This window comes from Neofelis nebulosa, chromosome 17, assembly GCF_028018385.1.
Source record: "Neofelis nebulosa isolate mNeoNeb1 chromosome 17, mNeoNeb1.pri, whole genome shotgun sequence".
In the NCBI taxonomy this organism is placed as follows: Eukaryota; Metazoa; Chordata; class Mammalia; order Carnivora; family Felidae; genus Neofelis; species Neofelis nebulosa.
The window spans coordinates 3,271,229-3,298,369 of NC_080798.1; the positions used below are offsets into that span (position 1 = coordinate 3,271,229).

The following is a 27,141-nucleotide window of genomic DNA, read 5'->3' on the forward strand; positions in this document are numbered from 1 at the left end:
GGAAGGCTCATCGGATGAGATGTCAACACCAAGGTCTCCCTTCCCACCCACCCTGAGCCTGCCCACCGGGGAATTCCAGCAGCTGTCCAGAGGAAGGGAGAGGGGAAGGCAAGTGAGGGCGAGGAGGCCAGGTCAGCAAGGCCCTACATCCAGCAGCATAAGGACAGAAACTACTCCCAGCACAGAGTCTGACCCGTGGGCCTGGATTCTGAAGTCCTAGAGGAGGTAAGACCTAAAGGTGGGACCCCAGAGGCTAGAAACAAGTGCATGTGTTCTGAATCTTTTTTTTTTTTTTAATGTTTATTTTTTGAAAGAGAACACGGGCAGGGGAGGGGCAGAGGGAGAGAGAGAGAAAGAGACAGACAGAGGACCTGAAGTGGCCTCTGAGCTGTGGGCACAGAGCCCGATGTGGGGCTCGAACTCACAAACTGTGAGCTCATGACCTGAGCTGAAGTCCGACTCTTAACCGACTGAGCCGCCCAAGTGCCCCTACAAGTGCATGTATTCTAGAAGGGACTGGGGGCCTGCACGACTGGGTCTTTGAGGGAGGAAGGGTGGGGAGCGCTGCAGGCTCAGATTGTGGGTCCTGGGAAGGACAAGGGCTGGGCTCTTGGACGGTGAACTGCTGAAAGCTGGAGGAAGGAAGTTGGGGGCCTCTCGAAGCTAACTAAGGTGGTGCCTGCTAGGTTCTGCGTGGGGAAGTGGCAGTTTGGGGGTGAGGTCCCGGAGAAAGTGGTGGTGAGACCGTCAGACTCCTGACCTGACACTGTCCTGCAGCCTCCCAGGCTGGACTTTGGCTCTGCCACAGCACCACCCAGCTCCACGCCCATCCCCTGCTCCCTTTTCAACCTCTCCCACAGCCCCCAGGCCCAGGACTCGGGAGTGCCAGAGGGAGGAGGTTCAGGACAGGTGAGCGTTCGGGGGAAGCCATGAGGCCAGGCCGGTGGAGGGCTGGCTGGGAGAGGTTGGGAAGCTGGGCTGGGGGAGGCCAGCCTGGAAAAACTGGGAGGTCCGGATGGAAAGACAGTTGTTAAAAGAGGGAAAACGCCTCAGGCTGAGAGCTGGCCTCAGCAGCCCGGACCCTCACCGACTGTTTCTGCCTGGGAGCCAATGGGGGCCTCAGAGCCAGGAGGCCACCTTCTGATGCATCTGGACCCTTAGGGCAGGTTCCTCACCGGAGAAAGAGAAAGAGAAAGAGAGAGGTTCGTGGCTCTCTACTTGCCCTGCAGAGCCCGGCATGTGGGGCTACCTGTCCCTGCTGCCTGCTTTCCTGGCCGTCTGGGCTATCACTGGAGTCTGGACTGTGTGAGTGTTAGAGGCAGGATGACCCCTGGGTCTGTGGGAGGAGGGGGCTGAGGGGTCTGGACTCCTGGGTCTGAGGGAGGAGGGGGCTGGACTCCTGGTCTGAAGGAGGAGGGGCGGGGGGCGGGGGGGGGCATCTGGACTCCTGGGTCTGAGGGAGGAGGGGCTGGGAGCAGGATCCCAGGGGTGTGAGGGAGGAGGGCGCTGGGGTCTGGACTCCTGGGTGCGAGGGGAGGGAGCTAGAAGTCCCTGTTTCTGTGGGTAACAGAAAGAAAAGGTGTCGTTAAAACCACCTTGATGTGTCCCTGTACTTCAGTTTTGCCCTTGCAGTGGCCAACAGGGCTGTGAACCTCACCGAGGGTTTCCCCTATATCAGGTACTTATGGCGCTGGCGGGGTGGGGGTGGGGGGCTCCGCGGGAGAAGAGGAGGGGGCCCGCGTCCCAGGAGCCCCAGGATGATCCTTCATTTTCCCCAGCCTCTGTGGATCTTACCCCCCTCAGAGCTGCATCTTCAGCCAGCTGCTCAACATGGGAGCTGCTATGGGTAAATATTCTAGCCCTTTCTGTTCGGGCGAGCTCCTCCCAGCCAAGGGGGGGGCGGCAGGCCCCAGCCCCAGCTTCAACCCAGTAGTCCAAGCCCACACGCGCTCCCCCAGATATGGGGGTTAGCCCCCCCCCCCCCCCCCCCCCTAGATAGCCGGTCTCTCCGCACCCCCTGCCCTAGGAGTCCGGGTCCGGGGCTCCCGCCCACTTCCCTCTCCTCCCAGCTGCCTGGATCTGCATTATCCGTTACCACCAGCTCCGGGACTTGGGGGTCGGAAAGTGGCTTAACCTGCTGATCCTGTGGACTGGACTCCTGTGTGCCCTGGGCACCTCCGTGGTGGGCAATTTCCAGGTGAGCCCGGCAGGAGGTTCTGACAGTCCAAGTCTGGGACTACAGCTCCCAGCATCCCCCGGGGCCGCTGGCTTCTCGTTGCGGGGGCTCGTCCGCGCATGGCCTTCTGGGACTTGTATTTCTCTTGTGGCCATCGGGTCGGGGTGGAGGGAGGGGTGAGCTCCTCGGCTCTCAGAATAGAGCTCCGCGTGGGAGGCTCTTGGCTTCGTTATTTCACTGAACTCTAGAAGGCTGGGGTAATTGATTGCCATCCCCTGCCCCTGTCCCCTTTTAATGATATAATTACTCGGAGCCACTCATTCTTAGGGTTGCCACAGAGTTGGAGTGTTGGCTCGATGCGGGGCGCTAGGCTTTTATGGTGTGTGTCTTCATCCATCTCCACAAGAGCCCTACGTACACCTTTTTTTGGTCAAATCCAACAGAGTTGGTTTTTGTTGTTGTTGTTGTTTTAATCAGCTGGTCCCTGGAGGTCGGAAATGAACCAGGGGCGCCTGGGTGGCTCCGTTGGTTAAGCCTCTGACTTCAGCTCAGGTCATGATCTCCGGGTTCACAAGTTGGAGCTCCTGCCCTGGGGCTCTGTGCTGACAGCTCAGAGTCTGGAGCCTGCTTCTGTTTCTGTGTCTCTCTCTTTCTCTGCCCCTCCCCCACTCGTTCTCTCTCTCTCTCTCTCTCTCTCTCTCAAAAATAAAAACATTAAAGAAAAGAAAAGAAATGAACCCAGATTCAGACTCTAGAACCCGCATTCTTCACTGTGAAGTTCAGCAGATAATTGTAGAACAAATAAATGGACAATGGGTTGGAGAAAGCCTATTGATTTGTTTTACATTGTTATTTAATTTTACTGGTTTTTAAAAAAAATTTTTTTTAATGTTTATTTATTTTTGAGACAGAGAGAGACAGAGCATGAACGGGGGAGGGGCAGAGAGAGAGGTAGACACAGAATCGGAAGCAGGCTCCAGGCTCTGAGCCATCAGCCCAGAGCCCGACGCGGGGCTCGAACTCACGGACCATGAGATCGTGACCTGAGCTGAAGTCGGACGCTTAACCGACTGAGCCACCCAGGTGCCCCTAATTTAACTGTTTTGTCTTGGATTCCAAACCTCTCCAACCTAAAGAAACCACACGGTGTTCAGATAAGAGGTTGCCTCCTTGGGCTTCTTAATAAAAATTCCCAATCACCTCTGCATAGCATTCATTCACTCATTCATTTATTCCTGGGTTCCTCAACTTTAACTTTTTAAAAATACTATATTGCTCTCCTAAGAAGTCTTTTTTAAAGCTTATTTATTTTGAGGGAGGGTGACAGCAAGTGGGGAGGGGCAGAGAGAGGGAGAGAGAGACAGAATCCCAGGCAGGCTTCCTCACTGTCAGTGCAGAGCCTGACCTGGGGCTTGAACTCACAAACCATGAGATCATGGCCGGAGCCTGAAGTCAGACGTGGGGCTTGAACTCACGAACCATGAGATCGTGGCCGGAGCCTGAAGTCATATGTGGGGCTTGAACTCATGAACCAGGAGCACATGACCTGAGCTGAAGTCAGACATTTAACTGACTGAGCCACCCAGGCGCACCTCGCCTAAGGGACCTTTTAAAGACATTTCCCCTTGGCTAATGCTTTCTCTTATTAAGTCTTTAGTATTTAGAATATATTAAATAACATACCATATATCTGCAAGCCACAAACCACTGTAATAGTTGAGAATTTTTCATTCTCCAGAAGCAAATTGTTACCCCCCCGAGTGGCCATATTAGGCTCCCTGACCCTGGTTAAAAATGAAAGATATGCTTCACTAATATTTACTGAGTGTCTGCGATGTGTCAGGCACTGTTTTAGGGACCAAGGCCACAGCAGTGGGCAACAAATTTAAGTGCCTGTCCTCCTCTAGCTGACAATGGCCAACACTCTTTCTTTTATCCTTTTCTTTCATGTTTATTTATATTTGAGAGACAGAGAGAGAGAGAGAGAGAGAGAGCAGGGGAGGAGCAGAGAGAGGGAGACACAGAATCCCAAGCAGGCTCCAGGCTCTGAGCTGTCAGCACAGAGCCCGACGTGGGGCTCGAACTCGTGAACTGTGAGATCATGACCTGAGCGGAAGTCGGATGCTTGGCTGACGGAGCCGCCCAGGTGCCTGGGTGTGGCAGTTTTCCCTCACAGCCTACTGGGTGGATCGAGGACCCCTCCCCTCACGTATGTAGCTTCCTCTCCCCTCTTGTCCCTTTTCTCCCAGCAAAAGAACCAGCTGCCCACGCACCTGACAGGGGCCTTCTTTGCCTTCTTCGTGGGCAACCTGTACTTCTGGATGCAGCATTTACTCTTCTGGTGGATGAAGAGCCTGCCCCAGCCTGGGCCTCCCTGGATCGGGCCACTCCGCCTGGGCCTCTGCAGCCTTTGCACCATCCTCATGGTGACCAGTATCCTTACTGGGGTCGGTGGCAGGGCTGGGGGTTTGTCCGTTGGGCTGGGTGTGCAACGTGTGGTGCACAGTGCCCTGTCCTGTCTGGGCCTCCGTCTCCTCGGGATTTTTTTTTGTTTTGTTTTTGTTTTTTTAATGTTTGTTTATTTTTGAGAGAGAGAAAGGGAGACAGAGCACAAGCAGGGGAGGGGCAGGGAGGAGGGGGTTAACAGGGTCCGAAGCAGGCTCCGTGCTAACAGCACGGAGTGAGCAGGGATCTGTTTGGGGAGCCTGCCCTGTGCCGTGCATCATGTTGGCTAAGACTGGAAACTGAGGTTCAGAGAGGGGGAGTGTCTTGGCCAAGACCGGTCATGAAGTTCAGTGGCAGAGCTCCAGCAGGCTCTCAAGAGCAGCCCGGGTCTCTTCCCAGCTCCACATCCGGTGATGTCATATTAGCAGCTCCAACTGGCCTTGGTGGGAGTATTTGCCACACAGAAATTGGCCAATGCTGTAAATCGTGGCCGGTTGTTAACCATTTACCAACATACCTGGCACCCGGTGAAGACTCTACCCAGCCCCGTGCTGAGTCACCTGAGCCCAGATGCCTTCCGCCAGCACGGCTGCCTCTGGGTGACTCAGGTGACTCTGGGCACTTCAGTCCCCATATATTAAGATGGACTTGTTTTGATCATAGTAACGGTGGTTATTGATAGGCAAACTGCTCTGAGAGAGGGGAGGCTGCAAATTCACCCTTAGGGACTGATCTCCTTGGGGAGGGTGGAATGGAGGCCAGAAGACTGCTGACGTTCGTTCGTTCCTTCGTTGGAAGAGGCTGGAGGGAAACCAGCTGACATCCTGTGTGGTCTGACTTAGGGACAATTGGGCTGCTAATCAGTTTGGCTGCAGGGTCCTTTTTCTTTTTTTTTTTTTTTTTTTAATTTTTTTTTTTCAACGTTTTTTATTTATTTTTGGGACAGAGAGAGACAGAGCATGAATGGGGGAGGGGCAGAGAGAGAGGGAGACACAGAATCGGAAACAGGCTCCAGGCTCCGAGCCATCGGCCCAGAGCCTGACGCGGGGCTCGAACTCACGGACCGCGAGATCGTGACCTGGCTGAAGTCGGACGCTTAACCGACTGCGCCACCCAGGCGCCCCTGCAGGGTCCTTTTTCTGTGGGGCTGGGAGATGGACCATAAAGATGGCCAGCGAGGTGTGATAAGGGCTGGGTGTCTGCAAGGATAGGTCCGAGAACTGACAGATTCTGAACTGGTCTTGCAGAAGGAGCTACTTTGGGCAACACTGCAGGTGCATGTAGAGGGTGGAGAGAGACCAGCTCACGGATGAGGCTGCTGGCGGGGGGAGATGAGGATCTCCAGTGCTACTGTGAGGCTTGAAAGGCTTGGGTTTCTGCCCAGGGGCAATAGGGAGCCATGGGGAGCTGATGAGCAGGGGAGAAACAAGGCCAGTTCTGGGGGTAACCACCCTGTGTTCTGGTGCTCCCACCTCTCCTTTGCTCTAAGATTCATGGGGTCAGGGGTGATGTCAGCCTTGTTCAGGGTCTAAAAATCCTTCAGTGAACGGAATAATGTCTAAACCGATCTAGGGGCAGTGAGAGAGTGCTAGCTTATGTGAGAAGCAAGAAAGTTGTTGCAGGGAGTTGGGTGAGGGGGTGTCCCAGAAAGCGAGACGCCTCTCTGCTAGGCTGAGCTCGGAGTGTGCTTGGGCTGGCAGAAGAAGGTTTTCAGGGGGCGCCTGGCTGGCTCAGTCAGTGGAGCATGTGCCTCTTGCTCTTAGGGTTGTGAGTTCGAGCCCCACACTGGGTATAGAGTTTACTTGGGAGGAAAGAAGGGAAGAAGGGAGGGAGGGAGGGAGGGAAGAAGAAAAAAAGGTTTTTAGGAGCAGGGGACTAAGAAGCTGGAGACAGGACAGGACAGCCCAGGACAGAGGTGGGCAAGACCAACAGCACAAGCCTTGGGGTGACCAGCTGGCCATGAGGAGGGGGAGGGGAGGGGCAGGGGCGAGGGTGATTCCCCAGGGTCCGCTAGGCATGTGAGTGGGTGGCAGGGCTGTCACCAGGTGGGGACACCAGGAAGAGGAAGAAGATATTTCAGGGGGTGACTGGGAGGGGCCCTAGGGCTGTGGGTGGTTGGGGAAGAAAGTCGCCAACGTAGCCTGATGCTGGCACCCGGGGTTGGGGGGATCTTTAGCAAACGCTGCCTATTTGAAGGGAGAAGCAACTGGGAGCTGCTTGTCTGGCTGGGCAGGTGGGGAGATGGTGAGGGTGGAGCCTTAATGGCGTCAGCAAAGGCCAAGGATAAGAGAAACTTTGTTCTGCAATGTCGGAAATGCGACAGGAGCGGGAGGAATCTACGGGCCACAGCCCGAGATAGACACAGAGGTCGGCGGGCATTCACTGCGAGTCTGTCGCGGGAGGGTGCGGGGTCCTCTCTGCTCGGCGTGGCCCTTGACCCCAGCGTGAAGTGGTCATCCTCCACTCCTGGCTGCTGCGCTCGGCCTCCGCCGCCTGCGAGTGGGCCGTGGCCATGCTGCTGTTCACGCTCTTTGGCCTGTTTGCTGTGGACTTCTCCGGCCTGGACGGCTGCACCCTGACTCTCCGGCCGGGCTCCAGCCTCAGCTCCCCACCCGCCTCCCCACTCTCCCTGCAGATCCCCCTGTGAACGGCAGTCCGCTCGGTGTGGTCTGACCCCGGTGCTGCGATCGATCGCGGCCACCCGGGAAGTGAGAGGCCAAGGCCAGCCAGCCATCCCTGCTCAAGGCTATTTATTATTATTATTATTAATTTTTTTTTTTTTTTTTTTTTTTTTTTGCCGCCGGCGGAATCAGAGACACGGACGCAGGCAGGGTCACGCGAAACCAGAATTCCTTCCGGAGAGCAAATCCGTACAGAAGGTTGTTGAGGGAAGGGGAGAACCGGGGAAGGGGGGGCCCGGGAAGGAGGAGTTGGGGAACACAGGGACAGATGGCCCTCTCCGTCCGGATCTGCTAAGCCACCCCAACCAGCCCCCGTCCCTCCCCCACCCCGCCCCGCAGAGAGATTGATCAATAAATAAAATAATAAATTAATCAATAAATAAAATAGAAACAGCTCCCCCCCCTCAGTCCCCCCTAGAACCACCCCCCATTGGGCACGGCCCCCTGAGCCCCATCCCTGCGGGGCAAGGCCGGGTTTGTTGTATCTCTCCCCTCCCTACATACTCCTTGGGCCCTATTTACAGATTCACAGTTGGGGGGCAGGGAAGGGGGGTGGAGGGGGCTCCCCTCCTTCCCCGGCCCCCTGGGGTCAGGGCAGAGGAGTCCCGTTGGTGGCCAGGAGCTTCTTGTCCTTAGCGGGGCCTCGGCGGGGAGAGCCGCTCAGCTCTGGGTCTGGGCGGCCAGGTGGGGGCTGCAGGCTTCTGGGTGAGGTACCAGCAGGCCGAGTCTGGGCCCCGTTCTTCTCGTCTGTGAAGGAGGAAGCAGTCTGGCCTCAGTACCCTCACGGCTGCCAACCCCCAAGGAACATGCTCCGGCAGCCGCACGGGGCTGGAAGCCTGGGGAGACGGTTGCCGGGAGGACACATCTGCAGCCGGACCTGGCGATCTCAGGAAGGCAGGTCACACATCCTGGGCCCCTCCAAGCTGTGTGACTGTGGGAACTGGGCCAAATGAGTCCCGGTGAGAGCCGGCGGCCCACCCTCAGGAGGCGTCCTCACAGACTCTGGCTAGGACGCTATTCGCTAAGGGACAGCCTGTCGCAGCAGCAGCAGCAGCTCAGATTTGGGGATGACAGCCAGAGGTCCCCTTTCCTTCCTCCCAACCCTGGTTGTTAGGGAGGACGCTCCTTGGCAATAGGGCCCGGGGGAGCCTACATGGGCCATTTGGGGGTCTGAACAAACCCGGATGGTAGATTCCCCTTCTCCAGAACACACTTCCAGAACTTCTGTCAGCAGAAAGTTCCACTACGCCCGACAATGAGACTACTCATCCTCTTGGGGACCCCTGGAGGTGCCCTCCCTAGCAACGAGGCCTTCTCGGTCAGGATGGCCAGGTTCCCTGGATGGAGCTCGCACAAACCGGAGCCCTGGGGGGCACTCGTTCAGCAGGGGGTCTCCCCTCCAGCCCACAGGATCAAAGAGGGAGACATTGCAGCCCCCACCCCCCCACACCTGCCAGGGCCTGCACGGAGGGCTGGTCGTGAGTACTCAGCAGCTGTGCCTGGATGGTCTCCACAACTCGCTTGAACCGACGGCTGGGACCTGGAAGGGGTATGGAGACAGACTGACTTGGGGACCGACCGGGACAAGGAAGGCCCTCCCACCCTGTGAAACCCAGCAAAGGACTCCTCTCGGTCTCAACTTCCCCGCCCTGTGTTGGGCATAAAACTAAACTTCGGTCTGCAAAGGGGACTAAGAAAGGTCTGAGTTGAAATAATGATGGGTGCCGTTTTCCACTTAAATAGGTCCTGTTCCTTGTTAGTTTCAAGGTGAGGTCATGTAGAGCCAGAAATGCAAGAAAAGAAACGGGAAGTAAAATAAAATCTTAAAATCGAGGAAGTCCTGCGTATTAGTCTTTAAGGGAAAGGAAAAACAACGCGCCGTCATTCATTTCGGTGATGACACCGCAGTGCTCTGGGGAAGCCTGGTTTAGAAACCCCGAGAGCAAGCTCATCTCCCAGCTGTGACACACTAAGACAGCTCACAAGGCTGGGAAACAGGAGCAGCCCTGGTCATTCAAACTCTTGGTTAGCAGGACTCAGGAACCAAGCTGAACCGGAAGCAAGGCACCTCTGTGGTTTTCGTCTCCTGCGCCAACTCCTGATTAGTGATGGTGGCCTGAAGTTTCTCAGGCTGCACCTGAGCTCAGCGGGAAGAAGTGCAGTGGTCGATTGCTGAGGTCTGCTCTAGGTGCAGCAGTGACATTTGACAACGGGCGGGCCATGTCTTTGCCCTTCTGCTGTACTGTCTTAAGGAAGTAGGAAGGGGGCTCTGAACTTCAAGGTCAAGGGCTCGGTTGAGCCCAGCTCTGTCATAGTCTGTAGTGTGACTCTGTCAAGTCTGTTTACCTCTAGAGGACTCAGTTTTCTCCTCTGTAAGATGGGTGATTACTAACACCACAAAGGCTGCTGGGAAGCTTCAATGAAATAGTGCAAGGAAAGTATTTGGAACATCATAAATATCCACTAAATGTCAACGAGGAAAGGGGGAAGGAGAGGAGGTAGGGGTCGGAACGAGCAGGGGGCTCACACAGTCAGTCAGCACTAGCTGAGCCCCACCTCCTCCTCCTCGCTCTTGCTGCCCTTGTGGGCCACTATCCTATCTCAGCTGTCTTGAGGATCCCAACACCAGGCTGGAGGCAGTGTAGCTGAGGGAAACTTACCGGAGATGAGAGTAAAGGTGACAGAGTAGATGCCACCACCACCGCTGCCATCCCTTCGTGGGGAAGGCTCCGGGCCCTCTGAGGAGCTGATGTCTACCTGGAATCGGACGGGCTTCTGGAAGACGGATGGGCCGCCACTGGCCTTGTACTCGGCCCTGAAGCTGGTCTGTGACAGCACACTGTGACTCAGGCTGGGGATCTGAGGCAGGAGGGGGACAAAAAGAGGGGGTGATTCCAGTGACCTGATTCCAGGGAATGGAGAGCCAACCCTACAACTACTTCTGCCCAAGGAACTACAAGTTCCATCAGCCACTGGGGCAAAGAATAACAGAAAAGCCATTGGGAGCCCCCACTGCCTGCTGGGACTTGTAGTTTTCTTGTCCAACTATAGGCAGGGCATAAGGGGAATAGCTGAGCAACTGGATCCCCACATAACAGGACCCTCATATCTAGGTGTCAGCCCCAGGCTCCAGAACCACATGACACAAACATTTCCTCCACAAGCACTGCCACATCTATCTCAAAACCTTTAAGTCCCACTAGCTCCTAGAGCAAAGCACCCCGGGAACACAGTAAACCCCTCCCACCTCCCTGCCCCTACAGTGACCAAACCCAACTCTGAATGCAAAGCTACAGAGCCCATGAGCCTTAGGAGGAAGCCAGGCTAGAGCTGGGGTGGGGCGGGGGGGGGATCTCCCAAGGGCTTCTGGGATTTGGAGTCCTATGCTGCCCAGGACACACGAAGACCCAGGGCCCTCACCGACAGGAAGGCGTGAACAATGTCCGCTTTGATGCTGCTGAGAGGTTTGTCCTTTAGCACAAGGAATATTTGTTCTTCTTTGTCCAAGGAGATGAAATTCCCAAACCAGGAGCGTTTTGCCAACCTGAGTGAAAGGGGATGGTTGGAGGCGGGTCAGGAGGGGGCTAAGGGATTAAATCCCTCCCTCCTTCCTCTCCCTTCCCCGTCAGACTCACTCTGGAGAAGACTCTGGAGTCAAACTGGACATCTCCTCAGCAGTGGGGACTGGGGGATAGGGAGGGGAGAGTATGGTCAGCACTTGTCCGTCATCCTGGTGTCCAGCACGCAGGCTAGCAATCACCTCCAACCAGAGGTTCCAGACCCCAGCGCCCGCGCACTCACCTCCCAGTAGGTAAACCCCAAATGGCATGCTGACTGATGGTCCTTCCAGGGATGCTGTCCCACCCGTTAGACCACGCCCCCCGAGGGTGGAACTTGCTTGCCATGAGCCAATGGGAAGATGAGCCAGAGCAAGGAAGGGGCGTGTCCTTCAGGGAGGCCCCTCCTCCAGAGATGGATGCCACACCCCCTCTTCCCAACACCTGAATCTTTCCTCCCAAACCCATCTTCTCTTCTCCTAGGACGTGAGAATCCAGGCCCCTACCTCTCTCCTCATATTAGGACTCAGGAATCCGTGCCCCCAGCCCCTGCACCCCCAGGGACCCCGTACCCTGCATCTTGCGCCGGTGAAAGCGAGGGGAGCCCAGGAAGCTGTTGCGGATGGAGTTGAGACGACTCCTCCAGGCGGCTCCCCCGACACCACCACCGGGGCTTGGGGGTGGCGTTGTTCCCGGCGTCCCGGTGGGGCTGGCCCGGGGTGTGTGCAGGGGCGAATGCAAGGGGGTTCCCCCAGAGGAGCGCGGGGAGCCTGGGGGGCCAGGCAGGGGTGTGGAGCGGGCACTCGGGGGCGGGGGCTGCTCCCCGGCGCCCCCACCCCTGGGGCCTCGAGAAGGCAGCGTCTGCGTTTTGGAAGTCGGGGAGCCCCCACCCCGAGCCTCATCTCCAGCCCCGGGCTCAGGCGAGAAGGAAAAGACAGGACTCTGCGAAAGAGTGGAGATGGGTGAGATGGCAGACTACAACTCCCAGGAGGCTCTTGGAGCCTCAGTCTCACATGCTCACAGAGGTGGACACCGATGCACGCTGGAACTTGTAGTCCATTATTTCCGTCTCCCAAACCACATTGTTAAGGGGACAGGGACTTTTTCTATCATGCTCACTGCTCTAAGACCCAGCACAGTGACTGGTCACGGTAGGGACTCACTTAGCTTTTGTTAAATGAATAAATGAACCTCTGACACACTAAAAACCCAATCCTATTGGAGGTGAAATGCCCAATGTACTAAAATAAAATACTTAATGCAGCCTTAGGTTTTGGTCCTTTTAGGGACAAAAAGGCAATGCCCCAAGACTTCATGGGAATTGTAGTTCTGCCAATCTTTGCTCCAGTGTTTTCGCCCCCTTATCCCTTGAGTAATCGGGGACCTGGCCTTACCCTTGGGCTGCTCAGAGGGCTGGAGGACAGACCGGTGGAGGCTCCACTGACACTACGAGACCTGTTTCCAGGAGACATTTTTTTTTTTTTTAAATCAGTTGTGTGGGTTTCATAAGGCTCAGATGTCCTCTCCCTTCCACACTCCTTTCAGATGAGGACATGAGGCCCAGAGAGGGGAGATGATTTGTCCCAACGACACAGCACGGTCGAGGGGCAGCTGGGCTAGAACCCTGAACTCCCACCACCCCTCACCCGCCACGACTGTGATCCGCTGGAGGGGCGGGGGCTCCCACCTCTGACTGTGCTGGGCCATCTCCAGGGCCCGCCGGGTAGGCACTGGGGAGCCACCGCCCCCAGCATCCGTGATGCTCAGTACTTCCATGGACTTCCGCTCTGGCCGCCGCTTCCCGTGACGGCTCAACATAGGGGAATCCACACGTTTCCGAGGTGGGTCTGAGGGCGGAGAGAGTTTCAACCTGATCAAAAGACATGTTCGCCCAGCTGCACAAGGCACTCATGCAGATGGGGAAACGGAGGCCCAGAGTGGAGAGTTGTGACAAGGTCACAGGGCAAGTCAGGGGGTCTAAACCCAGAAGCTAAGGGCTTGCAGCCCCTTCCTCCCACCGGAATCCGGGGTCTGGATTCCCAGCCCTGCCTGCTCACCAACATCATTCCTGGGAGGCAGGTCCTGATCTTCACAGCTGGGATAGCGCTCCTTCCGATCCAAAAGCAGATAATAGATCATCTTTTCTTGGTTCTCCCTGGCACGCAAGGGGCGTGAGGGGGTAGGAGGAGAATTGGGATCAGAGGTCGGGTCTCCAAGGTCTCACCCCCTCCCCACAGCTGGGGCTCGGTACACCCAACATCTCTGCCCATGCTTCCATCTTCCTAGGTAGCAGCACGGTTAGTTCCTCTGTGTCGGTGTACATCCTACCCTCACCTTAGTCAGCAATGATAACCGTAGTAGTAACAATAATAATATCGAAGCACTTACTATTTGCAAGCACTACCCACGTGAGGCACTAAGTCTGCGTCAGCACCTGTTGATACTTTTCAGCATCTTTTTTTCCGCTGGCCCTACCGCCCCCTCCTGGTTCCTCGGGGAATAGCTCCACGTGGGACCTTTAAGCCCTGCCCTGTCTAGCGGCCCTGACGCCCGCCCCAGGGAGTCTGCGCGGGTGCGAGGCACAGCTGCGCTCCCTGCTGGCCGTCCGGGGCGCTGCAGCAGCTCGCCGGAGGTGGGCAGGTGGCGCGGGTGTTCGAGGGCGAGGGGGCCTTACTCCTCGCTGCGCAGTTCGCGGTGCAGCCGCTCGCGGTCCCTGAAGCAGCCCAGCGAAGCCATGCTCTCCAGGACGTCGGGGTCCAGCTCTCCGTTTGATGGCAGGCTCCGCATGGCCACCCGGCGGCCTGGGGCTGGCTCCAGACAGGGGTCCGGCTCGTGTTTCCCGCCCCTGGGAGACGGAGAAACGTTACAGGGGGCCGGGCATCCGTGATCGAGCCCACTCCACCCTCTCCTGGGAACCCAGAAATCCGAGTCTCCGGCCCCTCCTCCTTGAGGAACCTTGGCATCCCACCCCCTAGCTGGTGCTTGACATTTGCCCTCCTCCCCACGTCCTCCCGGAACCAGGCACCCAGTTCCCCATACTCACAGGTACCAGGGATGTTTCTGAATTTGCTCCAGCTGTGAAGAGGGTGGGTCGTAGAAAAGCACCAGTGAGGTCGAAAGTTGATGACGTGGCATTGGGGGTCCCTGACGATGCCCCCTCCTCTCCACCGGGGTCAGGATGACTTTGGTCTCCCCTAGTGGCAACTGAGTGCCTTGACCCACAACTACTGCCTGGGGCATGCATCCTTCCCGCGGTGGGGGACCTTCCCAGCTTGGAGCGGCAGGTTGGGCAGACCCTGGCTCATTCCACGACCCAACCCAACCCAACCCCCCCCCCCCCCCCCCCCCCCCCCCCCCCCGGGCCAAGCTGACAGGCAGGTCCTGGAAAGCCATCTTTATGGGCCCCCTAGGGATTCTGTCCTCATGACCCACCATCCCCCCCCTGCCCCCTCAACTCACACTCAGCCTTTTCTCAGGCTCCACTTCGATCATCCCTCTCAGGAGGCTCTGGCAGTCTGGAGGAATGAAGTGGGGCATGTGGAAGACGCCCCTTTTCACCTTCTCCAGCAGCTGGCGGAGATTGTCGTCATCAAAGGGCAGAGCCCCCTGAGTGAGAAATGACAGGACCCCTTACGGAGCTTACCATGTACCAGGTAAGAGCCTAAGTGCTCCACACACGGACATATTTAGTCCTTACCACAGGCCTCGGGAAGTAGGAAACTGTTAGTACCCCACTTTACAGGTGGGGAGGCTGAGGCACGGAGTGGTCCAGCAACTCGCCTGGGGCCTCTGAGCTGGTAATGGACAGTCAGGCTCCAGTGCTTAAGAGGCTGGGGTTGCATCTTAAGAACAGGTTTCTCCCCAGACCAGTTTCAGATGCGGTCACACTCATTCATTCACTCAACAAAAGGTGAGCATCCATTATGGGTCAGGGATCTAGTAACTGACAAAATGAGCCCTCGCTCTCTGGGACCGTGAGATGCCGGCGAGTGGACGCGCATTAGCTGCGATGTCATTCGTGATGGATTCAGCACCTGATGGTGCCCCTGCTGCCGCCTGGGTTCCGATCTGGCCACTAGGGCTGGAGCAGGACAAAACCAGATTCCTGTCCTCACGGAGCTTTGTGTAGACGGTAATTAACAGGCAACGGTTGTTGAATGCGTGGTGGGCGAGGCAAACAACACATGGACGGGAACGTGGGTGATGAGGACACAGAACAAGCAGGCAGCACGGGACGTGAGCTGGGTGTAGCCAGGGAGTCGAGGAAGGAGTCGTGGGGGAGGTGACGCTGGACCGAGACTCACAGGGGGTGACAGTGCTGTCCCTGGTGTCAGAGGCCTCTGGACAGAGAATGCCGGGTGTTGGGGTTGGGGAGACTGGGAGAGGGTGCCCCTGAATGCTGGTCTAGGGCCAGGAAGCCTGGATGTGACTCTGCTTGTCGGTCTTGTTCGATGTGTTTCTTGTTTGCCTGGTACCTGGACCCTCAACTTCCCAGCATCCAGAACAGTGAGAAGTGCATGTTTGTTGTTTAAGCTGCACGGTCTACTTTTGTTAGAGCAGCCCAAGCGAAGACAGACCTCTTGTTATATATATATATACACACACACACACACACACACACACATATATATGTATATATATATATGTCTATATTAATATATATTTATATAAAATATATATATATAAATACATGTGTATAATATATAAATATATAAGGGTGCCTGGGCGGCTCAGTCAGCTGCATATCCAACTTCGGCTCAGGTCATGATCTCACGGGTTTGTGGGTCCAAGCCCCACATCAGGCTTTGTGTGTGTGTGTGTGTGTATATATATATATATATATATATATATATATATATATGGCGTATAGATAGAACTCATGGGCAACAGCATTATAACTCACACTTGAATGAAGCGTATCTAACGCATACATTTTCCTTGATGAGGGACAAAACAGCCTTCTTGCCTTTAGGAACGCAAGATAGCACTTCAACACTACCCTGAGGACCATTTAAAATCCCCAAGAAAAGGGCACCTGGCTGGCTCAGTCAGAGGAGTATGTGGCCCTTGATCTTGGGTTGTGGGTTCGAGTCCCACACTGGGTGTGGAGATTATTTAAAAAAAAAAAATAACATAGGGGCGCCTGAGTGGCTTGGTCATCTCACTCTTGATTTTGGCTCAGGTCGTGATCTCACGGTTCGTGAGTTCAAGCCCTGAGTTGGGCTCTGCGCTGACAGCACAGAGCCTGCTTGGGATTCTCTCTGTCTCTCTCTCAAAATAAACAAACTTAAAAAAATAATAATATAAAATAAAATCACCAATAAAAAGCACAAAAAAGCAAATATATTGCACTCAATAAACCACAAAAAGCACAGTTGCTTACGAGATGAGCTGAAATAAGGAAATAAATAAATACATAAAAAGCAGAGGGTGGGTTGCCTCGCGTGTGGTGGGGACTCCAATTTTTCTCTGCTCTGTGCACATCTGAGAATGACCTCAAAAGCACCCAGAGTGTTGATTTTGAGGTCATGGGTAAACTGCGGTGAGTGGGCAACTTTGCAATACAGAATCCGTAAGTCATGAATCATCTGTAATAATAATAGTAATGAAGTATGAGTATCAGTAACTATCGAACACCGCCTAGAACGCTGAGCATACGACACGCTATCGAAACCCTTGCAATTCCAGGTACCCTAACCGTCGCCACTGGGCGGGTGAGGAAAGGGGCCTGGAGAGGGACGGTGATTTGCTTGCTCAAGGTGACGGAGCGGGGGTTTGAACTCAGCTGGATGGGCTCCCGCACTGCCAGCTGCAGAGGGGCTGGGGCCTGTAGTGTTGGAGCCTGCCTCTCGGGCGCCTCTCCAGCTTCCCCGGGGGGCCCTGGGCCCCGGAGCGCCCACTCGGCCTCGTTCCCCTCAGTGTCACGGAGCCTCCCTGGTCACATAGGCTAGTGCTTATGACACCAAACGCTGATCCCAGACCTGCCACTTCTCAGCAGTGTGGGCCGGTCACTTCTCTCCGGGGCTGTTGGGAGAGGTCCGGAGGATAATGTGCCTGTAACAGCGCCTCGCATGGAGTGCACCACTAATTCGTCCACACCACACGTGTTCCTGAGGGCCGACCGTGTGCCAACTCAGGTCCCACTCGCGAGCCCACGAAATAAGACACACAAAGACAAAAGCCCTGACTTCTGGGAGCTGATGATCTAGAAGGGAAGGGAGACGCCCCCTCAAGGAACCGAACGACTAAATGCACGATGGCAACCGAGAGTCGCCGGGAAGCCCAGAGCCTACCCTGAGGGATCCGACCTCGTGGGGCGTGGGGGACAGGGGAGGCTTCCTGGAGAAGTGGCAGTTGAATTGAAGCAAAAAGAAAGTCTAAGGGGGCGCCTGGGTGGCTCGGTCGGTTAAGCAGCCAACTTCGGCTCAGGTCATGATCAAGAGGTTCGTGAGTTCGAGTCCCGTGTTGAACACCGGATTGGAGGTGTGGAGCCTACTTGGGATTCTCTCTCTCCCTCTCTCTCCTCTCTCTCTCTCAAAATAAATAAACAGCACCACCACAAAAGTCTAGGTGTAACCTAGCTGAGCAACAGGACTGGTAGGGATGGGAGAGTGTTCTGGGCAGAGAAGCGCAGGTGTGGAGGCGAGGCGGGAAGAGCCAGGCTGACTGTACGAGTTACTGTCATATTGCAGTGCCCTAGCACAGCCACCGTCCCGAGCCGTCCAAGGGCTCCCGGCTGCCCTGTCCTTTTCTGGGACACCTGGATTAGCTCACCATTGTGTGACTGAATGGTTAGCTCTGGGCACAGAGGGGGGTGCTCCAGGATCTTGGTCTGTTGGCTAATACCTCCCACCTTCCTGATCTCAGTGAAATAGTTGGTACCCCTGAGGGGAGGACGGAACTTGAATGTTCTGGGCTCTAGGTTGTCCTAGAAATGGGGCAGGAGAGGTGAGGGGCACCTTACCACAAGCAGGGCAAAGAGAATGACTCCACAGCTCCACATGTCCGCTCGGCGGCCGTCATACTTCTCCCCCTGCAAAGGAGGACCAGCTGTGACATCGTCTCTCCACCACGTTCCTTCCACTCCTCCCGCCTCTCCACCCGCTCACTCACCTTAATCACCTCCGGACACGCATAGTGGGGGGACCTGAGGGAGAGAGGCAGTGTGAGCCTCTGGCCGGCTTCTCACCCCCTCCCTGGGACTACAGGGGCCAGGCCCCCACTCACCCACAGCTGGTCTCCAGGAGGCTGTCCCCCACCTGCAGGGACGCCATGCCAAAGTCCGCAATGCGGATGTTGTTTTTCTCATCCAAAAGCAGGTTCTCGGGCTTCAGGTCTCTGTGGCTGAGACAGGCAGGCAGGTGGCGCTCAGATCTCTGCCCTCCTCCTGGGGGCCGAGGCCCAGTTCGCTATCTCTCAGAGGGGGAGACTTCTGCAAAGTCTTATGGACAATTTCAAACACGCTCCAAAGTAGTGAGAAGATACAAGGAAGCCCCATGCACCTGCCCGCTGCCCTCCCCCCCCATTATCAGGGCAAATCTTCTCTCGCCTATACCCCTACGTACTGTTTCCTTCCTCCGCTGGATTTTTTTTTTAAGTTTATTTTGTTTATTTTTGAGGGGGGGGAGGGGGAGGGGCAGAGAGAGAGGGAGAGAGAGAGAATCCCAAGCTGTCAGTGCACAGCCCGATGCAGGGCTCAGTCCCACGAACTGTGAGATCATGACCTGAGCCGACATTAAGAGTCGGACGCTCGTCCAGCTGAGCCACCCAGGCGCCCCTTCACTGGAGACGCCAGACAGCATATCATTTTATCCGCAAATGCTTGACTATGTATGAAGTGAGATATTTTGAGGTAAGAAGAGTTAACGTTGAGCTATTGAAATACTTCCGTGCTGAATAATAAAAACATTGCCACCCCAAGCCAGTCACTGGTCCCTCGTGAGACACCTGCCCTCTCCCCTGGAGCAAAATCCTTCAAGTTTTAAGAGCTAATGTCTGGGAGGAGATGGGGCCCGAGGACTCTAGAGTTTCGGTCAGAAGCGGTCAGCTCAGTAACTGGGTCATACTTGTTCAGTATGTTGACTATTGCCCCCTAGAGGCCAGTGTTTTTAATGTCAGGGTTTCGACAGGGTCCGGTCGATAGGGAGGTGTTGACAATTTAAACAGGCTGCCTTTTCATTTCCAAGCTCTACCCCCAACTCTGAGCCCCTCCACCCTGATACCCACCCCAACGCCAATCCCCACCCCAGAGAGGGAGGTGTGCAAACAAAAGAGGCTGAAAGACAACGGAAGGCATCCATTTGCACCTCAATGAATCATTAAAATGTTGCATATTTAATATCCTGTTTTGAAAGCAGAAGAGAGGACAGGACGATCTTTTCACATGGACATTCACAAGCCAAAGCACGAACCTCAACCCTTACTTCAAGTCATAGACAAAAATTAATTTGACATGGATCCCAGGACTAAATGCAAGAGCTATAACTATATAACTTCTCGAAGAAAATGTAGGAGGAAGCCTTAGGGACCTTGAGCTGGGCAAAGATTTATAGATAGGACAGAACAAGCATAAACTGTAAAAAAAAAAAAAATGACAAAATTGGATTTACCAGAATTTAAAGCTTTTGCTTTTCACAAGACATTGCTATAAAAACGCAAAAGAGGGGAACCTGGCTGACTCAGTCGGAAGAGCGAGCACGTGGCTCTTGATCTCAGGGTCATGAGTTCGAGCCCCAAGCTGGGTGCAGAGATTACTTCGTTAAATAAAAAAAAAAACCTTAAAAATATATTAATAATGCAAAATCATGTCACAGACTGAGAAAATAATACTCAAAAAATATACAGTTGATAACAGATTTGTCCTTAGGGGTGTCTCAGCTCAGGTCACGATCTCATGGTTGGTAAGATCAAGGCTCGAGTCGGGCTCTGTGCTGACAGTGTGGAGCCTACTTGGGATATTCTCTTTCTCTCTTTCTCTTTCTCTCTCTCTCTCTCTCTCTCTCTCCCCTCTCTGCCCCTCCCCCTCTCATACTCACGCACCTTCTCTCTCAAAATAAATGCATAAATAAACGTTTACAAAAAAAGATCTGTCCTTAGAATAAATAATTCTTAAGAGTTATTCCTAGAGCTACCTCTCGTTCCTAGAATAACGGAGTCTTACAACTCAATAATCAAAAGATAACTCAAAAGAAATGGGCAAAGGGTCTGAACAGACATTTTTCCCAAGGAACATAAACAAATGGCCAATAAGCACATGAACAGATGTGCTACATCATTAGTCATGAGGGAACTGCAAATCAAAACCACAATGAGATACCACTCCATATCCACTAGCATACGGCTATAACCAAAAAGTCAAACAGTAATGGGCCGCCTGGGTGACTCAGTCGGTTAAGCATCCAGCTCTGGGTTTCAGCTCAGGTCACAGTCTCATGGTTCGGTCTCACGGTTTGTGGGATCGAGCCCTGGGTCGGGGTCTGCACTGACAGTGTGGAGCCTGCTTGCGATTCTCTCCTCTCTTCCTCTCTCTCTCTCTCCCCCTCTCTGCCCCTCCGCTGCTTGTGCTCTCTCTCTCTCTCTCAAAATAAATAAGCTTAAAAAAAAAAGTCAAATAGTAGCAAATGTTGGCAAGGAGGTACAGAGACTGGAACCATCATGGACTGCTGGTGGGGCGGAGGGTGTGTTAAAGGGCGCAGCCGCTTTGGAAAATCATCTGGTACTTCCTCAAAAGGCCAAGCAGAGTTCCCATATGACCAGACAGTTCAACCCCCGGGTATGGACCTGAGAACCGAAAACACGGGTACACACAAAACTAGCACGTGAATATTCACATGTCCCTATTACTTATAATGGCCAAAAAGGAGAAACAGGGGCGCCTGGGTGGCTCAGTCGGTTTAGTGTCCGACTTCGGCTCAGATCATGATCTCATGGTTTGTGGGTTCGAGTCCTGCGTCGGGCTCTGTGCTGACAGCTCAGAGCCTGGCGCCTACTTCCTTTTCTGTGTCTCCCCCTCTCTCTCTGCCCCTCCCCTGCTCATGCCCTGTCTCTCTCTCTCTCGAAAATAATCAACATTTAAAAATGGAGAAACAACTAAAGTGTCCATCAACTGTCAAATGGATAAACAAGATAAGGCATATCCACGTGATGGAATATTTATCAGCCACAAAAAGGAACGAAGTACTGACATGCTACAACATGGACGAACCCCGAAAACATTTTGCTCCGTGAAAGAAACCAGACACAGAGGGCCACATGCAGTATGAGTCCGTCTGTACGATATGTCCAGAATGCGCCAATCCGTGGAGACACAAAGCAGACTGGTGGTTGTCAGAGGCTGCGGGCAGGGGCGGTGGATGGGTGACGGCTTAATGGGTACGAGGTGATGATGTTGGGGGTGATGAAAATGTTCCAAAATTACATAGCAGCAACGCACAGCACTGACTATACTACAAACCACCGAATGTGTACTTTAAAGGGGCGAATTTTATGATACGTGAGTTATAGCTCAGTTTTTTTTAAAGGGATAAAGATTTATGTCGGGGCCGCACCACACTGGCTTCCCCTCAGCTGCCATGTGCTTCCAGGGCCTGCCTCGTGGGCAGTGCTCCTCCCGGCCTCCCCTCACGCTGCCCCCTCACCAGATGGAGTAGCTATGGCAGAAGTCCAGCGCCGATACTATCTGGCGGAAGAACTTCCGGGCCTCCTTGGGTGTCAGTCTCCCCTTCTTTACCAGGTAGTCAAACAGCTCACCTCCAGAGACGTGCTCTAGAACCAGGTACCTGGGGGACGTGGAGGGGGCAGAGGGCTGGAAGGGGCATGTGGAGGGCCAAAGAGCCTGGTCTTCCTCTTTCAAAAGCCCTTGGACCCCAGCACAAGACCTCAATCCCACTGGCCCCTGACAGCAGAGAACCCCAATTCCCATGAGTCCCTGGGAGGGGAGAGACTCCAATTCCCATGAGTCTCCGGGAGGGGGTGGGACTCCAATTCCCATAAGTCCCCGGGAGGGGGGGGAGAGATTCCAATTCCCATGAGTTCTTGGGAGGGGGAGAGACTCCAATTCCCATGAGTCCCTGGGAGGAGGAGACTCCAATTCCCATGAGTCCCCGGGGGGAGGAGGAGACTCCAGTTTCAATGAGCCCCTGGGCAAAAGAGACTCCAATACCCCTCAGCCTTTGGGAATCCAAAACTCAATTCCAGAATCCTATGCCAACTTTAGAAGTATAGTACTTTGACTCCTAGTTATTTCAGGAGATAAGGCAACCCTGTTAGCACCTGGAGGACAGAAACACCCCAATTCTCCCAAGACCCTGGGAAATAGACACCTCCCTCCCTCACTCCCATTAGCTTCTGGAAAGCCAAGTCTCTCATTCTTATAAGCCTCTGGGATGAAGAAACTCGAATTCTCAATAATGCCTGGCAATAAATGATTGTAGTGTGCACCAATCTAAGTCAAAGTCTGTGAGGTAAAAGACTACAACTCCCATAAGCTCTAAAGGGGTTTAAAACTCCCAACTCCCATAAGCCTCTGAGACATAGACTCCTAATTCCCATCAGCAACTGGATCCTTAAGACTCCAAATCCCATCAGGCTCCAGGAGGTTAAAACTCTGATTCCCATCAACCACTGGAAACAAAGGCTCAATTTCTTGGAAGGCTGATAATCCTCTGTGAAGCCCAAACTCCCATGGGCCCCCCCCCTCCCTACCTAGGTGGTGGGGTGGGAGTGACATCTCCACCAGCTGGTGACAAAGCACCTCCCTGCTGCCACACCTGGGGAAGCCTGAAGATTACAATTCCCATGAGCACGTGGGGCCCAGCAGCATACTGCCTGGGGAAACCAGCCCCAGCATCTGATGGGTATTGGAGACAGTTCACCCTGAGGACTGCATGGTGGGGGCGGGGGTCTGTCCCCTCTCCCGCTGCCCAGCCCAGCTGTCCCTTGGGTCACCAGAGTCCAGACAAAGGCCTATTGTCTGTACCCTGGACAGCTGGACTCCACTCCCATGTTCCTGGGGGGTAATCAACTTTGAGATACAGACTAGGAAATCGTAAGACAGCCGTTGTTGGGGTGTCCATCGTAGCACCCAGAGTTATGTGCGGGGAAGGGGGGGTTCCAATGCTCCAGAGTGGGGGTTTAGGAAGAGGCAGGATTCACTGAGCCTTAGGCTTTGTTAAGCCCTGTTGCCTCAGCAGATGGAACTGGGGTGGGGAGCTGCTCTTAACAAGGTGGATCTCCTTGAGGACATCCAGGTTATCTAGTAGAGAGTGTTCCCTGTAGTGCAGGGTGGGGGGGTACAGGGGCTGGGGAAGAAGGGGCAGGATGGGCCTCTGTCCCCCCACTCAGGATGGCTCACGCTTAACTGTCCTGTTGCTGAGGCACATTTGGTCCTTAGCGTCAGGCCAGGTCAGGCCAGTCAGCCTGGGAACAGGAGGATTATGTGCGAGCATGCGTGTGTGTGTGTGTGTGTGTGTGTGTTCTGTGCAGTAGGGAAGGGACTGACTGGGCCTTCAGAGGCCCAGCCAGGAGAGCTTAAGTTTCCACAGGCCTCTTCAGGCCTTCTTTCCAGAAAGGTCCCACCCTAGGAACTTGGAGTGGGGGGTGCATAGGGGGGCTGGGTGTCTATAAATACCTACAAATATTTCTTGTTCTCGTAGACATCATGCAGCTTGAGGACGTGTGGGTGTTCAATGAGCTTCAGGATGGCGATCTCCCTCTCCACCTGGGGGACGGCAGGGTGGTCAGCATGGCCTCCCTCCCTCCCCTCAGCCCCAAAGGGACGCCCTCCCTCAGCACACACACACCTTCATCAGCACCGACTCGGACAGCTTCTCTCGGTTCACGATCTTGATGGCAACCTTCTGGCCCGTGATGCAGTGGACCCCGAGTTTAACCAGCCCTGGGGAAGTAGGATTGAAAATGTGGAGTGTGTTCAGAGAGCACTCTCACCGCTTCTGGCTCCTCAGTCCTCCTTGCCACCCCCTTTCCTCCTCCTTTTCCTGCTGGCTGCAGTGGCCTGAATCACCCTGACCTGAGTCCCTGAGGGCTCTGACAGCTGTCATTCCCACAAAACGCACTCTTCTTCATGCTGCCCATAGACATTGACATTCTGTTCTGTCCATTCTTCTTCTTGTTTTTTTTCCCCCTTAAGTCATCTCTACACCCAACGTGGGGCTCGAACTCACAACCCCGAGACCAAGAGTCGCATGCCCCACTGACTGAGCCAGCCAGGTGCCCCTGTTTTGTCCCCTTTGGTTGTCCACCACCTCCACAGCTGACCCCGGTTCTCACCCCATTCTCTGTCCTTCTGATGTGCCCCCTGAAGTCTGTCTCTCCACAGAATCTCTCCTCACTGTGTCTCCATAGCTTTGTCTCCCCTGCTGCCTCCTTCAACCTCTCTCTCCCTCTAAACCCATCTTTTCCTTGAATTCTCTGCCCTTCAATCATCTGGAGACTCCAGGTCTCCCAGGGAATATATTTTCACGTTTGCCCCCTTCCCAGACCATTCTCCTCCACCTCCTTCCAAACCTGACCTTTTCTTAATCCTCTTTTTGGGTCTGCTTCTAATAGCAGCTGTAGCTGGGAGCATACAAGAGTATGCCCACTCCCCAGGGGTAAGCCCCAAAGCCACAGACCCTGGAGTCTGGGTCCCCAGCCCCTCCTCCCTCAGACCCACCCAGCCCCTCCTCCCTCAGACCCAGGAGTCCAGACCCCCAGCCTCTCCTCCCTCAGACCCACCCAGCTCCTCCTCCCTCAGACCCAGGAGTCCTGCCCCAGCCCCCTCCTACCTCAGATCCAGGAGTCCAGACCCCTAGCCCCTCCTCCCTCAGACCCAGGAGTCCAGAGCCCCAGTCCCTCCTCCCTCAGACCCAGGAGTCCTGGCCGCCAGCCCCCTCCTCCCTCAGACCCAGCAGTCCAGACCCCCAGCTCCCTCCTCCCTCAGACCAGGAGTCCTGGCCCCCAGCCCCCTCCTCCCTCAGACCCAGCAGTCCAGACCCCCAGTCCCTCCTCCCTCAGACCCAGGAGTCCAGGCCCCCAGCCTCTCCTCCCTCAGACCCACCCAGCTCCTCCTCCCTCAGACCCAGGAGTCCTGCCTCAGCCCCCTCCTCCCTCAGACCCAGGAGTCCAGACCCCCAGCCCTCCTCCCTCAGACCCAGGAGTCCTGCCCCCAGCCCCTCCTCCCTCAAACCCTCCCAGCTCCTCTTCCCTCGGACCCAGGAGTCCTGCCCCCAGCCCCTCCTCCCTCAAACCCACCCAGCTCCTCTTCCCTCGGACCCAGGAGTCCTGCCCCTAGCCCCTCCTCCCTCAGACCCAGGAGTCCAGGCCCCCAGCCCCTCCTCCCTCAGACCCAGCAGTCTAAGACCATGTCCCCTTCCTCTCCCATAACTCAGGAATTCAGGTCAGTGACACCTTCACACTCTTACCACTAGGCTCTTGGGGTCTGAGCCTCTACTTCCCTCATGCCCCGGCCCTCAGCTTCACAGAGACCCTGGGCCCACCAATGCCTGGGACACAGGTGTGCAGCTCCTGCCTCACAACCCCCTACCCTCCACCTGGCAAGAAAGAGGCTACAGCTGGGGCCAGTGTTTAGCAACAGCAAAGGATGCCCTCCCCCCCCCCCCCCGCCCCCCCATTCCACAACCACTCCTGGGAGCCATGCTCTTGGATCCACCTTTCTACCTCTCCATCCTGTTGCCCACACTGAGCCGGCATGCCAGAGAAGGGGGAGAAGGCTGCAGGCCCCATCACCCTAGCCTCACTGCTGGTCACCCAGACAGCCTGCCAGGAGAGCGTGAGGCCCTCCGGATCCAGAGCGGTGCAGAGGGAAGCGGCTGTCCAGGGCGCACCCCCATCCCGCGGCCGGACTGCAGCAAGGACCTCGGCTCCCGTTGCTGGCTGGTCCGCTGCTGCAGGCCGGCCTCCCTTCCCCACCTGGAGCCCCTCCAACCTCTGCCCACCATGAGGTGGGAGCCTTAGGGCCCCGCACCTCACCGCCCCCCCCCCCCCCCCGAGTCCAAGCCCCCAGCCCCCTCCATCCTGGGGACCCAGCAGACTGGAGCCCAAGTGCCCTCTCTGTGAGGGACCCTCACAGAGGGCGATCAGCCCCTGCCCTTTGAATACCCAGGAGTCCCGCCCTCTGCCCCCCAGCTGTTCTGCCCCCGCCCTAGGTGTCCCCTCCCCTGGCTCACCTGTCTGTCCTTTGCCCAGCGTCTTCTCCAGCCGATAGGGGCCCACATATTGGGCGTGCTGGGGTGGGTGTGGGTGTGGGTGCGGGAGGTGGTAGGCGGGGGAGCCCCCGCCCCCCTCCTTGGCCCCGGACGACATGGTGCCCTTGGTCCCGGCCCGACCGGCCCCCCGGCCGCCCCCCCGGCGGCAGGTCGCCCCGTCCCTCCGGTGGGGGCCGGCGACAGCTCCGTCCCGGCCCCCCCGGCTGCTCCCCACCTCTCCGGGGGTCCCCAGGGGGCTGGGCTGGGCCCCCCCAATCGGCGGGCCGCGGAGCTGGGGGAGGGGGGGCTGGCCCGGGGGGGTCAGGCCCCGGGAGTCAGCATGGCCCGGGGGGGGCTGAGCGGCCCCCCCCTCCCCAGCCCGTCCCTGGCCGGCCCCCCCCTTCCTGCGCCTCCCCCCGCCGGGGGGGTCTGAGGTGCGGGCCGGCGGATGCTGCAGGCCGAGGTCCCCCCCGCCCCCCCACGCGCCCTCTCTCCTCCGCCTCCTCCTCCTCTCCGCCTCCCCCCGCCACCTCGTCCTTTCTCTCCGGCACGCTGACATCACCATCCGGGGACTCCGGGCCCTTCCCCAAAGTTAACCCTTTCGGAGGGGGGAGGGGGAGCGGGGGCAGGGGGCGGGCCTGGGAGCCGGAGGGACGGAGAGGAGGGATGCAGGGATGCAGGAGGGGAGAGGGTGGAGGCCAGGCGAGGGAGAGACGTGCGGAGCAAAGAGACCGGGGCCGAGACGGGGCTACACAAAAGGAGATGAAGTCGGGCACAGAGGCAGACGGCGAGAGAGATGCGGACCAGCAGACCGGCTGGCGCGAGGCAGGGACAGGGGCAGAGCCGGGGGAGTCCGACGCGGAGAGGCAGAGACTGGGGGAAAAGAGGGAGAGAGTCGGCCGGGGAGACGGAGACAGATGTGCAGAAACGCAGATGTGATGGAGAAGGGGAGAGGGGATGAGGGGGAGAGACAGCGACACAGAACCAGGGAGAGGCACAGGTGAGGGGAAGAGACAGGGAGGTGAGGGGGAGAAATAGGGAGGAACAGAGAGACAGAGACAGAGGGAGGGGAGGATGTA

General features: G+C 56.0%; 2 protein-coding genes across 13 annotated transcripts; one reads left to right on the forward strand and one right to left on the reverse strand.

Annotated features, from left to right (window-relative positions):
• Positions 1–9,135, forward strand: TMEM150B (transmembrane protein 150B). 11 transcript variants are annotated; one of them, XR_009256226.1, is made up of 9 exons: positions 311–909; positions 1,162–1,305; positions 1,619–1,678; positions 1,804–1,846; positions 2,027–2,197; positions 4,426–4,609; positions 7,072–7,329; positions 7,435–7,500; positions 8,058–9,135. XR_009256226.1 is itself a non-coding variant. In XM_058709302.1 (8 exons), the coding sequence occupies exons 3-8, from the start codon at positions 1,238–1,240 to the stop codon at positions 7,266–7,268; spliced, it is 723 nt and encodes a 240-aa protein (XP_058565285.1). In that variant the 5' UTR covers positions 1–225; positions 687–909; positions 1,162–1,237; the 3' UTR covers positions 7,269–7,674. The 11 variants fall into 11 exon arrangements, 8 of the variants coding, with proteins under 8 accessions (XP_058565285.1, XP_058565284.1, XP_058565283.1 ...); XM_058709302.1 differs by lacking the exon at positions 8,058–9,135 and adding an exon at positions 1–225 and having other exon boundaries at positions 687–909; positions 7,072–7,674; XM_058709301.1 differs by lacking the exon at positions 8,058–9,135 and adding an exon at positions 1–225 and having other exon boundaries at positions 778–909; positions 7,072–7,674.
• BRSK1 (BR serine/threonine kinase 1) lies at positions 7,740–26,540 on the reverse strand. 2 transcript variants are annotated; one of them, XM_058709296.1, is made up of 19 exons: positions 26,045–26,540; positions 23,660–23,754; positions 23,492–23,577; positions 21,497–21,637; positions 18,087–18,203; positions 17,973–18,006; positions 17,824–17,892; positions 14,319–14,465; positions 13,903–13,934; positions 13,534–13,704; positions 12,917–13,014; positions 12,547–12,706; positions 12,254–12,314; positions 11,432–11,801; positions 10,938–10,986; positions 10,723–10,846; positions 9,963–10,161; positions 8,753–8,842; positions 7,740–8,049 (listed from the first exon to the last, which is right to left on the reverse strand). In XM_058709296.1, exons 1-19 carry the CDS (start codon positions 26,178–26,180, stop codon positions 7,892–7,894), a joined length of 2,337 nt encoding a protein of 778 aa, XP_058565279.1. In that variant the 5' UTR covers positions 26,181–26,540; the 3' UTR covers positions 7,740–7,891. The 2 variants fall into 2 exon arrangements, with proteins under 2 accessions (XP_058565279.1, XP_058565280.1); XM_058709297.1 differs by lacking the exon at positions 26,045–26,540 and having other exon boundaries at positions 23,488–23,577.
• Positions 26,541–27,141: the final 601 nt, after the last annotated feature.

What these genes read in the sequence shown, in the direction of transcription:
- BRSK1 (XM_058709296.1), bottom strand. Translation starts at nt 26,180, where the DNA reads ATGTCGTCCGGGGCCAAGGAGGGGGGCGGGGGCTCCCCCGCCTACCAC. An exon ending in CTCCTGGAGACCAGCTGTGG is followed by an intron (nt 18,007 to 18,086) that starts GTGAGTGGGGGC and finishes TCTCTCCCTCAG; the next exon opens with GTCCCCCCACTATGCGTGTC. An exon ending in CAGAAACATCCCTGGTACCT is followed by an intron (nt 13,705 to 13,902) that starts GTGAGTATGGGG and finishes TCCGTCTCCCAG; the next exon opens with GGGCGGGAAACACGAGCCGG.
- TMEM150B (XM_058709302.1), top strand. Translation starts at nt 1,238, where the DNA reads ATGTGGGGCTACCTGTCCCTGCTGCCTGCTTTCCTGGCCGTCTGGGCT. An exon ending in CAACATGGGAGCTGCTATGG is followed by an intron (nt 1,847 to 2,026) that starts GTAAATATTCTA and finishes CCCCTGCCCTAG; the next exon opens with GAGTCCGGGTCCGGGGCTCC. An exon ending in CACCATCCTCATGGTGACCA is followed by an intron (nt 4,610 to 7,071) that starts GTATCCTTACTG and finishes CCCAGCGTGAAG; the next exon opens with TGGTCATCCTCCACTCCTGG.